The sequence below is a fragment of the Bubalus bubalis genome, chromosome 3 (assembly GCF_019923935.1).
Source record: "Bubalus bubalis isolate 160015118507 breed Murrah chromosome 3, NDDB_SH_1, whole genome shotgun sequence".
In the NCBI taxonomy this organism is placed as follows: Eukaryota; Metazoa; Chordata; class Mammalia; order Artiodactyla; family Bovidae; genus Bubalus; species Bubalus bubalis.
The window spans coordinates 53627656-53642067 of record NC_059159.1 but is presented as its reverse complement, the minus strand read 5'-3'; the positions used below and the strand labels follow the sequence as shown (position 1 = coordinate 53642067).

General features: G+C 42.7%; 1 protein-coding gene and 2 non-coding genes across 8 annotated transcripts in view; all 3 read right to left on the bottom strand.

The window, feature by feature from the left end:
• Positions 1-14412, bottom strand: part of TEX14 (testis expressed 14, intercellular bridge forming factor) — a 144559-nt gene that overhangs the window by 54834 nt on the left and 75313 nt on the right. For 4 of the 6 annotated variants that reach the window (XM_025281203.2, XM_044939624.1, XM_044939625.1 and 1 more), the window contains 2 exons: positions 4087-4201; positions 91-256 (listed from right to left, as the gene is read on the bottom strand). In XM_025281203.2, the coding sequence (XP_025136988.1) occupies positions 91-256; positions 4087-4201 (281 nt within the window). Of the gene's footprint in view, positions 1-90; positions 257-917; positions 948-4086; positions 4202-14412 lie in introns of those variants that run through there. The other 2 variants (XM_044939627.1, XM_044939626.1) reach the window with 2 other exon arrangements.
• LOC112584018 lies at positions 5323-5537 on the bottom strand. Its single transcript, XR_003108380.1, has one exon. It is a non-coding gene; the product is annotated as a small nucleolar RNA U3 (small nucleolar RNA).
• Positions 12118-12332, bottom strand: LOC112584017. The gene has a single exon (XR_003108379.1). It is a non-coding gene; the product is annotated as a small nucleolar RNA U3 (small nucleolar RNA).

Genomic DNA, 14412 nt, shown 5'->3' with positions numbered 1-14412 from the left:
AAGGCCACTGCAAGCCCTGTGCTGTCCCCGGACTGGCCTCTGCCCCTGCGCTCTGCCACGGGCATGTCTGCAGAGCAGGCCCACCCTTACCACGGTGCTGCGCTCCTTCCCTGCTGCCAGAGCCCAGGTCTGCGGGTTTCGACCCTTCTCGTCGTGGAGTCGAAGATCACCCCCTGCATCCAGCAGTTTGCTGAGGATCCACTGGTTGCCTGAAAATGCTGCTGCATGGACAGGAGTGCTCCCATCAAAGCAGCGGCTGGAGGAGGAGAGGGGTACAGTGAGTATCCATGGAAACACTCCTCCCCTTCCATGGATAACACAGGGCTCCCTTACTGCAAAGGCAACCTTTGGTAATAGGAGAACTGTATTAACACCATTAGTGACACACCAGTAACACCGTTAACACTCCCATCTTTACACACCTCCCCCTCTCCCATCTTCACCGCCACCGTTCAAGGAATAAATTTCTCAATTTACAGATGAGGAAACAAAGAGGGCAAAGCCAAGATTCACACCCAGGCATGGATCTGGTTCAAAACCCAGTGTTCTGTCTCCACTGTCCCCTGATGCTGGCTGCCCTGAAACCTTCATGTCTATAGTGCCACGTGGGTGGTGGTGAAGCACAGCCTAACCAGAGATCATCTCATGTGAGAATGTCTCTATCTCCCAAGTGCTATGGTAGAGGCCCACACACCTTGGCATCAGCAATGTGGTCAAGCACCTACAACTCAGAAAAATTTAACCAAAGCCAATAAACTATCTGAGACATGAAGGGACACCCTTCATGAGAAACCACATATGCAGCTGTGGTTTCCGAACATGGTTGCACATAAGGATCACCTACAGAGTTTGCTTTTTTTGGGGGGCCATGCCAAGCAGCATGCAAGATTTTAAGTTTCCCAACCAGGGGATCAAACCTGAGCTCCCTGCATGGAGTCTAAATCACCAGGGAAGTTCCAGAGCTTGCTCTCTTTAATTTAAAAAGAAACAAAAATGGGAGAACGAATGGGAAAAGAAAGAAGAAATTTTAAAAATAATAATAAAAAAAGGAAGAGGAAAAGAAGAAGATAAGAAGAAGAAAGTCTCTCAATTCCAGACCCACAATTGTCTTGCCTAGAGGCAGCTACTGTTACCAGTTTTTGTATCCTTCCAGAAATTTTTTATGCACGTACAAGTAGGAATAAGAATATGCTATATTGGGAATTCCCTGGTGGTCCAGTGGTTAGGACTTGGGACTTTCACCACTGCTGAGAGCCTGGGTTCAATCTCCAGCCAGGTAATTAAGATCCCACAAACCACATAACGTGGCCAAAAAACAAAACAAAGAATGCTATATTAACTGTTATGCATTTCAATTTTTTCTTTTAACAATATATCTAGGAGAAATTTCAATATGAAAACATACAAGCCACCTCAATTCCTTTTTAATAGCTGCATAGTATTCCAATATACAGACATACCATAATTTATTTAATAAGTCATTGGGATATTTGTCAAAAATACAGATATCAGACTACACAGCAGACTGGATCAGGATCTGCAAGCATGGCACTCAGGAAGGTGCACTTTTTACAAGTTCCCCCAGGAGGTGCCAGCGAGGCAGTGCACCAGCTCATTTTGAGTCCTCTCCTATTCTTAGCTCTAATGAGCAGTCCAGCACACTGCACTATGGGGTCTGTAGCATTCTCCTTGCTTTAAAAATAAATTTGTATATGATGTTTTACAGCTTTCTAATCATTCTTCCCATAAACAGTAAGACAGCTGAGTAGGAAGAGAGAAGATATTATTTTTTTATTTCTCATGAATGCTAAGGAAGAAAGGAATAGTGTTTCTTATGTCCAACTAACCATACAAGAGAATCCAGGTTCAAGTGGTATCAAAATGTGTTGCTTTGTTAATTTATCCTAGAGGCTGAAAACTGGAGGCCCACAGACTGATCTGGCAACCCAGAGGCATGTTTTATTTGGTCCATATAGTATTTTAAAATAAGAATTTAAAGTAATGGACAATATTTAACACTTTGGAGATTTCACAATAAAAGCTGGGATTTTTAGTCTCTTGGAAAATCTGGCCTCCATGGCTTCCTTTTCTGCCCAGTTGCATCAGATGCTACTTAGAGCCTGTACCCACTGAACCCACTTAATCCTGCAGGCACCTTACTCTGTGACCTCAATAAGCCCAGGCCATCACACATTTCTATGGAGCCGTTAGGAATACATTCTTCCCCCAGAAATTTCCTTTCACCTAGATGGAAGATATTTTTAAAGTACATGAAAGTGTTTCTATCACAAAATTAAAAGCTAAGGGGTCTACCTTCCTCCTCCTGATACTGTCCTTTCCTACCTCCTCCTGTTATGATGGGGATTTCTAAAAAGGGAATTTCTGAATTCTTCAGGTGCTGGGCTCCTGGTCTCAGACTTGTCATTAACACAATGCACCATTATGGACCAGCCATTTAAACTTTCTAGGGGGTCAGTCCCTTAATCAGGAGTATTAAAGATTATTTTTATTTTGCTTTTTTTATTATTATAATTTTATTTTTTTATTTACTTATTTTTGCTGCAGAATTGCAGGCAGGGCTATTTCTGAGTTTCGATACAGTAGAGACAGAGTGTATGTGAGTCCAGAAAAATTCTGGAAGGAAACAAAGCAAAATGTTCATCTGGGTTACAGAATTCTCATACTGATTAGTTTTTCCCTAATACTTCTCCAAGTTTCCATTTTTTTTTTTCCTTCTAAGTAAACAATCTTATAACAACAACAACAAACTCCCAAAATCAGTACTTTAAAAAAATATACATTAAGTAGGGCCTCCTTATCGGAGAAGGCGATGGCACCCCACTCCAGTACTCTTGCCTGGAGAATCCCATGGGCGGAGGAGCCTGGTGGGCTGCAGTCCATGGGGTCGCAAAGTCGGACACGACTGAGTGCCTTCACTTTCACGCATTGAAGAAGGAAATGACAACCCACTCCAGTGTTCTTGCCTGGAGAATCCCAGGGACAGGGGAGCCTGGTGGGCTGCCGTCTATGGGGTCGCACAGAGTCGGACACAACTGAAGTGACTTAGCAACAGGGCCTCCTTATATTAGATACGAAAGCTATTTTATGACTTATGATTGTACATATTCTGGCATTTCTGTGAAAATTAGCTGGAATCATGTAAATGCTCAAAATTTGTTTCTGGTTCTGTTCAATGGAAACCGTAAAAATATCTGCTTTTGCCTGTTACCTGGGAAGGCCCTGGGCAAAGCAAAAAGTCTTACGGGGACAGAAGAAATGTTCACTTTTAGCTGCCTCATTACAGTGTGTTGCTCTTTCATATTAAAATTTGGACCATTACTCAAACTCTTCTGAACCACAACTACAAATGTCATCCTGACAAGGCAATGCCAAGTATCACTGATAAGAACTTAGCTGTCGGTACATTAAAGTGCTTTTAAATGAGTCATACAAAGAATAATGTGGATGGAACTATACAAGCAGTACTTGTTAATGACTAAATTAATTAATGAGTAGTGAGGTTCACTTATTTCATAGGGCCTAGTAAAACTGCTCAGAAAACTATTAACAGTTTAAAAATCACCTTTCTGGTAATTCCCTGGTGGTCTAGTGGGCTTTTTAAGAGGCTTTTAGAGAAATCGATCAGTAGTGTCTCTTTGCAACCCCATGGACTGTAGTTTATCAGGCTCCCCCGTCCATGGGGTTTTCCAAGCCATGGGATTTTCCAGGCAAGAGTACTGGAGTGGGTTACCATTTCCTTCTCCAGGGGATCTTCCAGACCCAGAGATCAAACCCAGGTTTCCCAAATTGCAGGCAGATGCTTTACCATCTGAGCCACAGCACTCTAGTGGTTAGGACTCCAATTTTCCACTGGGGGCCTGGGATTAATTCCTGGTCAGGGGACTAAGATCTGGCAAGCTGTGCGACCAGTAAACTAAAATAAAGCATGTTTCAATATAAGTGTACAAATGTAGTTCATCAACATAAATTAGTAAAGCTTCTTTTAATATCTTGTTAAATTAGTTTCCAAACACTCCAATTCATCTTTAGTGTGTATTTTCTAGATAGTGATCTTATTATACTTACTGATTTGGATCTGCTCCATAATCCACCAGGACATCAACTAATTTTGTAAGGCCTAATAATGCTGCAATGAAAAGGGCTGTCTGGCCCAAGGAGTTAACTGCATCAACATAAATTCCTGCAAAGCAAATATCAGGATCAATGCAAATACAAGAGAAAAATTAAAATTCCTTTATACAGTATTTTTAAATTAAAGTGAAAAATGAAAGCCCTCATTACTGATAGTAACACAAAAGGACACAGAATCAACTAAAGAGAAACCAGGGTTTACACACTCAAAATGTTGTTTCCAGGAAATGCCTGCTGAAAACCACACTCCACTACATGAACAAAAGAAAAGGGATGAAAAATGTTCTCAGTCTTCAAACAACATAAAAGGGAATTCATGATACCTTGAGATGTGTACACACAACAAACTCAGCAAACTAAAAAGACACGGGATCAAAAGGCAGTAACATAAACGTAACTGAAAAATGTTTAAAAGTCACTCAGTCGTGTCCAATTGTTTGTGACCCAAAGGACTGAAACTTGTCAGTATCCTCAAAATCACTGTAGATGGTGACTGCAGCCATAAAATTAAGACACTTGCTCCTTTGAAAAGTTACGACCAACCTAGACAGCTTTACTAAAAAGCAGAGGCATTACTTTGCCAACAAAGAAAGGTCCATCTAGTCAAAGCTATGGTTTTTCCTGTAATCACGTATGGATGTGAGAGGTGGGCTATAACGAAAGCTGAGCACCAAAGAATTGATGTTTTTGAACTGTGGTGTTGGAAAAGACTCTTGAGAGCCCCCTGGACTGCAAGGAACTCCAACCAGTCCACTCTGAAGAAAATCCATCCTGAATATTCATTGGAAGGATTGACGCTGAAACTGAAACCCCAACGACTCACTAAAAAGGACCCCGACGCTGGGTAAGGTTAAAAGCGGGAGAAAAGGGGACGACAGAGAATGAGACGGTTGGATGACGTCATCGACCCGATAGACAGGAGTTTGGGAAGAACCCGAGCCGGTGATAGACAGGAAGGCCTAGTAGGCTGCAGCCGATAAAGTCGCCAAAAGTCGCACACGACTAAGCGACTGAACTGAAACGTAGTTTATAAACATAAACTACAAATACAGGGAGCACACAACTCCATAAATAATACCCACAATCATCTATAATAAAAAGCCAAACACTCCAAATAAAAAGTACTAATTAAAAACTACTCGTACAACACCGTTATGAAAAATTCCCGAAACCACTCAGATTACGTTCTCTCCCTCTTCATCTCCTAAAAGGAAAAGAAGAACGATCATCAATGGCCAACGGCAGCTGCAGAAGCAACACCAAAAGCCAACTTCACGCTCAGAAGAGAACGCTTTATCTCCTCCTCGTGGTTTCGGGTGCTCTACACGATCAGAGAAACTTCTCTAGTAACAAACTATAGAAATGATCCCTGAAAGTATAGTCTTAACCACACGCTGCCGGTGTTCAGGAGGTGTACAAAAGGCACACATATTGTAGTGATGGTGAGATCTTTTTTTTTTTTTAAGCGCATTTTCCTCTGAAAATATACACTGGCATGTGGCATGTGTTTTCTAAAGAATCCTTGCATTACCAAAGACTGACAAAGCTTTTTGAACACTCTCACCGGTTCAGAGGCCAGTTCTAATTGCTACTTAATTAACATATGGCTTTTAAGCAGCCAATCACACGCCAGTTTTATCCAACCCCTCCCCGTTTGTCCCTGCAGACCCGCAGCATCAGGATTACGTAAAAGGCTGACGACTACAGACTGCGCGGCAGGCTGAGCCTTCCGCCTCTTCTGAGATGGGCGGCCGAAGCAAGGAGGCCTTTCACGAGAGGACCAAGTGGATAGTGAAAGGAACAAACTGAAGCCAAAACCTATTACATTTGCAAACCGCTTTACGCTATGATCAAAAGGCCAAAATAAAAATATTGTTCGGGATTTTTTTTTCTTTCCCAAACCAAGGAATTTTTATGTAGATAAAAATTGCGTTTAAATAAGCAGAACGGTACGTCATTCCCCTGCTTAAAGCTTTAGTAGTGTCAGCTACAATCTGGCGCTTGCCATGGGTGCTTGCTACCTACCTCTACAAGGTTTAAATCATGTGCTGCTGATCTTCAACACACCCTGAAGGAGTTCGAGGTGGAGAGCAGAAATGAGGCACTCTGTGTTTGGAGAAAACTGGCAGGATAGGTCCTCAGACAGTTAGATGTTCTAGGAGCTCACTTTATGAGCCCAATTCTTGTATCTCCTCATAGTTATACAAGTACTAAAATCCTTCATGGTGACAACCCTTTCTCGTGACTCGCAGAAGCTTCACGAGACCAGCAGAAACTTTCTAAGAAAAAAAAATGTGCTTGATTGAATGTACCCTCCCTTTACCAAAATCACGTATATACTGACCTTTCCCCCTACCTCTATGGAACAGTTCCTCTGAGCTATCTGAAATCCTGTCTCCCAGGCTGCAGTCCTCATATTACTCCAAATAAAACTTGACTCGCAACTCTCACGTTGTGCATTTGTTTTAGTCTAGAGTTACTTCCCAACTCTTGGGCTAAAGATAGCCTTTCTCTAAACAGTTTACCAAGTCCCATAGGGTCTGGGCCACACGAGTCTATCCAGCCTTATTTTGCACCAAATCCCCCCTCACTTCAGCCATAATGAACCATGTGTGTGCATGTGTGCTAAGTCACTTCAGTCGTGTCCAACTCTTTGCGACCCTATGGACTGTAGTCTCTCAGCCCCTCATGCTCATCACGTTCCTTTGCACAAGCTGTTCTGCCAGGAATGTTGGAAATGATGGATATTTCACCCTACTCTGGAATATTCAATAAACCAATACAACATGATGTCTGAGTTGAAACAGTGGGAAGAAGAATAAACTTCCTCTAAAGCTTGAAAAAAAATTGAAAAAGGAGAAAATATTCAGTGCTGCAGAAGAGGTGGGAACACGGGACACTTTCCTAAATGCAACTGGAAGTGTGAACAGTTGCAATGCCTTTGGAAAGCAATGTAGCAATATTTATTAAAAATCTGACCCAGAAATCCCACTTTGAGTATTAAAAACCCATTATGTACAAATTTATTACAAAGTACTTTATCAAAGCATTGTTTCTAGTAAAACAAACAGCCAAAAAAGAAATCTTAATATCTACCAGTACAGGCACAGTTGAATAAATTATGGTAATACAGATAATAAAATCTTGCAGTTAACTAAAATGAATTAGATCTCTATCAGTTAGAATACAGATAGACAAAATGTACTATTAAATGGGAAAAGCAAAAATCTAAGCAAGCAGGCAACATTAGGGGGTTCAATCAATGAGTGGACATGAGCTAAAATGATGGATTTGAAGTATCTAACAGTTTAGCAAATAACACCTACTTTATAAATATTAAAAATTAAAATTCCAACGCTTTTTTAACCAGTAATGGGATTTAAGCTAAAAAAATAATCCGTTTTGGACTTCTTTGGTGGTCCAATGGTTAAGAATCTGCCTGCCAATGCAGGGGACACAGGTTGGGCCCCTGGTTTGGGAAGACCCCACATGCTGCAGGGCAACTAAGTCCCTGCACCGCAACTACTGCACTGGCGCTCCGCAACAAGAAGAGTCAACACAACGAGAAGCCTCCACCCCGCAACTAGAGAGCTGCCCCCTGCTCGCCGCAGCTAGAGGAGTCTCAGGCACAGCAACAAAAACCCAGCACAGCCAAAAATGAATATATAAAGTTTTTCAAATGATAATCTATTTTGTGCAAGTGATACAGGTGCTTTCAGATGTCCACCACTCTCCAAGTTGCTGGCATCTGAAATAAAGCAAATTTTTCTTTCCACCAACCTGGCCTATTTACTGGCTTTTGAGCGGCGAGCGGCTGGACCCCCTCCCCCGCCCTCCCACACACACACACACACACACACACACACACACTAGGTAACATAGGTTTTCCACAGACAAAAGGCAGGCTGAAGGCATGAGTGGCAAGGATTATGGGGCCCCACTGCATTTCAGGAGAAGCTCTTTAGCCTGGAATTTATGGCATTCTAGAGTCTGGTCCAATTTGCCTTTCAGTGCTTACTTCCTAAAACATCTTGTACATACTCTATCCTTCAGACACACACACACACACACACACAAAACTAACTGCTATTTGTTCACTCCTTTATTGTTTGCTCCGATATAAAATCATTTTGATCATGTTTGTTAAATGAACAACCAAATGAATAAACTTACAGTAGCAACTTACCCACTACTTTTTTATCCACTACTACTTTCTTAAGCATTAAAAACAAAACAAGGCGAAACAAACATCATCAGAGAGGGCTCTGAATTTCTGCTGATAGTGATTTTGAATGATTTTGTTGTCTTTTCCTGTTTCTTGAAATAAATATATGAATTTCAAAAAAATGAGAAAAGCAACTTACAGAACATTATAGTGTGATACCAATTTCATAAAGGCAGATTAGCAATTTTAGACTATATTTGTATATCTTTGATTCCACTGGTTAAAATAGCTTATTTTTTGTAATAAAAGATTGAAGGACATCCCAGCTACCAACCTGCTTTGTCAAAGCCCTGGGAATGTGTGCTCAGTTGTGTCTGAATCTTTGCGACCCCCTGGACTGTAGCTCACCAGGCTCCTCTGTCCATGGGATTCTCCAGGCAAGACTACTGGAGTGGGTTGCCATTTCCTTCTCCAGGGGATCTTCCCAGCCCAGGGATCAAACCCTCATCTCTTGAGTCTCCTACATTACCAGGAGGATTCTTTACCACTGCGCCACCAGGGCTTCCCAATAAAAACATTTTTCTTTAATATTTATTTATTTGGCTGCACCAGGAGCTTCCCAGGTGGCACAGTGGTAAAGAATCTGCCTACCAATGTAGGAGGCACAAGACACTCAGGTTTGATCCCTGGATAGGGAGGATCCCCTGGAGGAGGAAACGGCAACCCACTCCAGTATTTCTTGCCTGGAAAATTCCATGGACAGAGGAGCCTGGCAGGCTACAGTCCAGGGGGCTGAAAAGAGTTGGACATGACTAAGTATGCACCCACAATGGGTCTTCGTCACAGCACATGGAATCTTTAGCTGAGGCATTTGAACTCTGAGTAGTGGCATGTGGGATCTAGTTCCCTGACCAGGGATAGAACTGGGCTCCCTGTACCAACAGGACCAACAGGGAAGTCCCAATTTTTGTAATAAAAACATTTTTAACAGGGACTTCCCTGTTGGTCCAGTGGTTAGGAGTCCATGCTTCCATTGCAAGGAGCATGGGTTCAATCTTTGGTCAGGTAATTAAGATCCTGCAGGCCGCACAGCAGCCAAAAAAAAAAAAACAAAAAACAATTTTTTTTAACAGAAAAATACGTTTTTAAAAAATCACTCAAGAAAGCATGTTCCAGATATTTCCTGACAAGTGATTTCTTAAAGCCATGAACTCAAGTGAAAAGTAAAAATAGGACAAAAGTGATAATTAAAAATTTAAGCACAGGGACCAGGGTAAGTGAAACTGCAAGGGGAAACTGGCTTAACTTACTGGCATGAAAACTGAATTGGCTGAATATATGCTATTGCTGTGGATTTAAAAAAATATTCACAACCGAAAACTGGAGAGTTGTTTTATGTGGTGGGAAATTTTAGGCCTTCCAGGCCTGGGAGACAGCATCTCAACTGACCCTGAGAGAACTGCTCTGAGGAGGCAAGGGGAGGAGCCAGGTTCTATAGAAGTGTTGCAACAAAGGGCAGGTCGTCTGAATGTCAAAAGATTATTCTTAAAGAAAACCAGGTATCTCAAGGGAAGGAATTTAGTGCTTGTCTATGGATGAGGCAAGAGCCTGGGCTCACAGAAACACTCCTCTGATACTCACTCAGCTAACTGGGGCCAGCAGTCTCAGTTCTGAGCTTCCTCGGAGCTCACCACGGGGAGTGGCTGCGGTCTGACAGCTGCACAACAGACGGCAGATGTCCTTCCTGAGTTTCCTCAGGCTCACAGCTCACATCTGTGGGGGCTGCGATTGCTGGTGACAGTGACATCCTTGTTTACTTATATGACAGGAAATACTTTATTTCTCACTTTTTATCTCTCCTCTTCTTTTCTTGGCCGCACCACTTGACTTGTGGGATCTTAGTTCCCCAACTAGGGATTGAACCCTCGGCAGTGGCAACGTGGAGTCCTAACCAGTGGTTGTTGTTGTTCAGTCACTCAGTCATGTCTGACTCTTTGCAACCCCAGGCTTCCCTGTCCTTCACCACTCCTGCTGGAGTTTGCTCAAACTCATGTCCATTGAATCAGTGATGCCATCCAACCATCTCTTCCAGGGAATTCCCTAAATATAAGCACTTAAATAAGGGCAGTTTTCAAAAGGCATTACTACCTCTAACAGGAAATTAAGCCTGCTTTTACCTAAAGAGAACAATATATAATAATCAGTAGAATTAAGAGATTATGCTGATTTCTCTAGCTCAGGGTGCAATGACAAGTGTAATGTATTAACAGCCCCAGCATAAAGTTAGAGTACCTTTCGAAGATAGATGTCAGGAAAAATATATGATCTATTAGCCTGAAATAATTTAAAAGGGAGGTTCAAAAGAAAAATATTTAGATGAAGAAAATAAAAATATCAGCATACTATATACTAAAAAGGCTGATTTTAAATTGCACTTAATCTAATAAAAGAAAAAATCAACACTGAGGGGGTAAAGAAACCATCTTAAAACAACTAAGGATATACCAAAATTAAGTTTAAAGCTACTTTGAATCCATTTTCCAAGCAATTTCCTATCCTATTACTCATAACAAGATTGGTGTGTCAGCTAATTTTGTATCAAAGCCTAGACTGCATATGTATTTCCCTGCAGCCTGTGGGAAATGCTCAGTGACTTCAGTTGTGTCTGACTCTTTGCAACCCTACGGACTGTAGCCCACACCAGGCTCCTCTGTCCATGGCAGTTCCCAGGCAAGAATCCTGGAGTGGGTTGCCAAGTCCTCCAGGGGATCTTCCCCACCTGTGGATCGAACCCACCTGCATTGCAAGCTTATCCTTTACCTCAGAAGCCCTCCTTGCAGCATATTCCAAATCTAATCTACCCAGGAAAAGGTAAACCATAAAAACCCTTCACTCAAAACAATCAAATGAAGGATACTTCAGTACCCATTGAACAGGCAGGAGAAAAAAAGGCTCAGCTGATAGAGATAGACAAACTTCACCTCCAGAAATACATGAAATGAAAACCAAAAAACAAGACACTAGCAGAAAAATCTACCTAACCACATAAAGAACATATGTATGGAAACCACATATGGGGAAACAATGGAAATAGTAAGAGATTTTTTTTTGGGGGGGGGGCCTCCTAAATTACTGCAGATGGTGACTGCAGCCATGAAATTAAAACACTTGCTCCTTGGAAGAAAAGCTATGCCTAACCTGGACAGCATATTAGTAAAGCAGAGACACTGCTTTGCCAACAAAGGCCCATCTAGTCCAAGCTAGTTTTTCCAGTAGTCATGTATGGATGTGAGAGTTGAACTAAAAAGAAAGCTGAGTGCCAAAGAATTGAGGCTTTTGAACTGCGGAGGTGGAGAAAACTCTTCAAAGTCCCTTAGACTGCAAGGAGATCCAACCAGTCCATCCTAAAGGAAATCAGTCCTGCTGAATATTCATTGGAAGAACTGATGCTGAGGCTGAAACTCCAATCTGATGCAGAGAACTGACTCACCAGAAAAAAATCAGATGCTGGGGAAAATTGAAGGCGGAGGAAAAGGGGACAAGAGAAAAAGATGGTTGGACGGCATCTCTAACTCAATGGGACTTAAGTTTAAGCAAGCTGTGGAAGTTGATAATGGACTGTGAAATCCAGTCTGCTGCAATCCATGAGATTGCAAATTCACACACAACTGAGCGACTGAAAGAAACCACTCAATAAACTTTTCTCAATGAAAATAAGCCCATTCAAATTAATAACTCTGCAAAACACGAATAAAACCAAAAAGAAAAGCAACATCTAACATAAAACAATTATAGACAAAACCACTCAGACAGTGTTCTCTCCCTCTTACTCTCTGAAAAAAAAGAGAAGAACGATCATCAATGGCCAATGGCAGCTGCAGAAGCAACACCAAAGACCGGCTTCACGCTCAGGAGAGAACACTGCATCTCCTCCTCATGGTTTCGGGTACTCTACACATTCAGAAAAACTTCTCTAGTAACAAACTATAGAAATGATCCCTGAAAGTATAGTCTTAACCTCCAGCCCCCGGCCGCTGCCGGGTCTGTGCTAGCTGTGAACTTTGCACTGAGGGCAACACAGTTTCCCCACCACTTGGCCATTTTTTCTTCTACTGGGAAAAAAACAGAAAGAGCTCCTGCAATACAGCTTTCAAATGCTGTCACTTACCAACTCATTTGAACATTTTCACTGAAAATGTAATTTAACATTTTAAAAAAATCAAACTTAATTTACATAATACAGAGTGACAGCCAATCACAACCCCAGTCTTTAAAGCCCAGAAGGCATTCGCGGCACAGATGGACTAAAGCCGCCCCGCCCCTGAAAGCTGTACAGGAAAGGGCGGGTCTCTGCCTTTGCTTCTGAGAACCTAGCTGATTCCACTGATCACTCAACCTTAAGTCAGTTCAGTTCAGTTCAGTTGCTCAGTCGTGTCAAACTCTTTGCGACCCCATGAATCGCAGCACGCCAGGCCTCCCTGTCCATCACCAACTCCCGGAGTTCACTCAAACTCACGAGCAGCTGCATTCAAGCCTATTCAAGAAGTCAGACTTTCAAACTCTCATAAGAGGTCACCATGACTGAGGCAGAGACGGGGGGACTGGGTGGCTGACAACCAGCTCTGGAAAACAGAACCTCTGGGGGTTTTGCCACAGGATTACACTACCTGTTCACACTTTCTGATTTTTTAAAATAAAGCTGACAGCTGCCTTTGACATCATTTCTTCTCCCGACAAATACCTGAGAGCCAACTATGACAATACAGCTACTATTTACTGTGAGTTTGCCAGCACCGTTCATCATTTTAACTGCTTTAACTATGAGACCAATACAAGTACTATCGTCCCATTTTTATGGATGGGGGAACTAAGGCACAGAAAGGCCTCCGGTTACTGGCCTGAGGTCTGTCAATAGCAGAGCTGGTAGGTGTCACCTTAACCATCATCCTGGTTTGGCTTTCTATGTGCTAAAGATTACTCTAGGTACTGGGCAAACAGAGATCCCTACTCTCACAAAAAGCTTACACCCTGGTAGGGGAGAGAGATGACAACAATTACCCAGAGGATGAGATGATGAGGCATGCAGAGGATAAGAGTTCAAACAGAGAGGGATTTGACGGCCACTTCAGATTTGGGTGCTCAGGGAAGGCCTCTTTTTGAAGGCTGCATTTAGGTGGGGAAAACAGTGACCCAAAGAAAGGAACAAGGTTGTGTGTTTCAGAAACTGGAAGACAGCTAGAGAACACAGGGTAGGAGGAAGAGCAGGCAGGCCAATGTCTGAGGATTTTCTAGGCAAGTCCAACTCCCGGGAGTCTGGATTTTAAGTGTGAGGGAAACCATTGAGAGGCTGGAAGCTGTGAACACCAGTTCTGAGGCCACTGCAAGCAAGGTGTCTGAAGGAGAGATCATGTTAGCTTGCAAGGAAGAAGGAGAAACGTGGCCTGCTCTGGAAATTCAGTTGGTAGGATGGGACTCACTGGTGGGCTTGCTGCAGAAGGAGGGGTGGGGTGTCAAGGAAAGAGGTTTCAAAGATTGACATGTTGGTTTGCACCTGAACAATCCAGTGGGTGGTGCTGCTACAGCAAAGACTGGAGAAAGAGGGATTTCTCATTTAAAGGAGGGGCATTCTCACAAAGGGGGCAAGGAGTGCTCACCTACTGTCCTTGCTTTATCTAATTTCACCCTTAATGACAGCTCTATGTGTTAATGCTATTTGTATTCATTTACACAGAGAGACAGATTGCGGTCAAGGAACTTCCCAGGAACCCACAACTAGTAAATAACAGACCAAGGCATATTCCTGGGGCTTCCCTGTTGGCTCAGAGGTTAAAGCGTCTGCCTGCAATGTGGGAGACCCAGGTTCGATCCCTGGGTCGGGAAGATCCCCTGGAGAAGGAAATGGTACCCCAGTCCAGTATTCTTGCCTGGAGAATCCCATGGATGGACAAGCCTGGTGGGCTACAGTCCATGGGGTCGCAAAGAGTCGGACACGACTGAGCTACTTCACAGAAGAGAACAGAAGGCATATTCCAGAGCATAAACTGCTCCTCTCACCGCTCCCAATATTTCAAGAGGACCGAGAACTAATTTAGGCT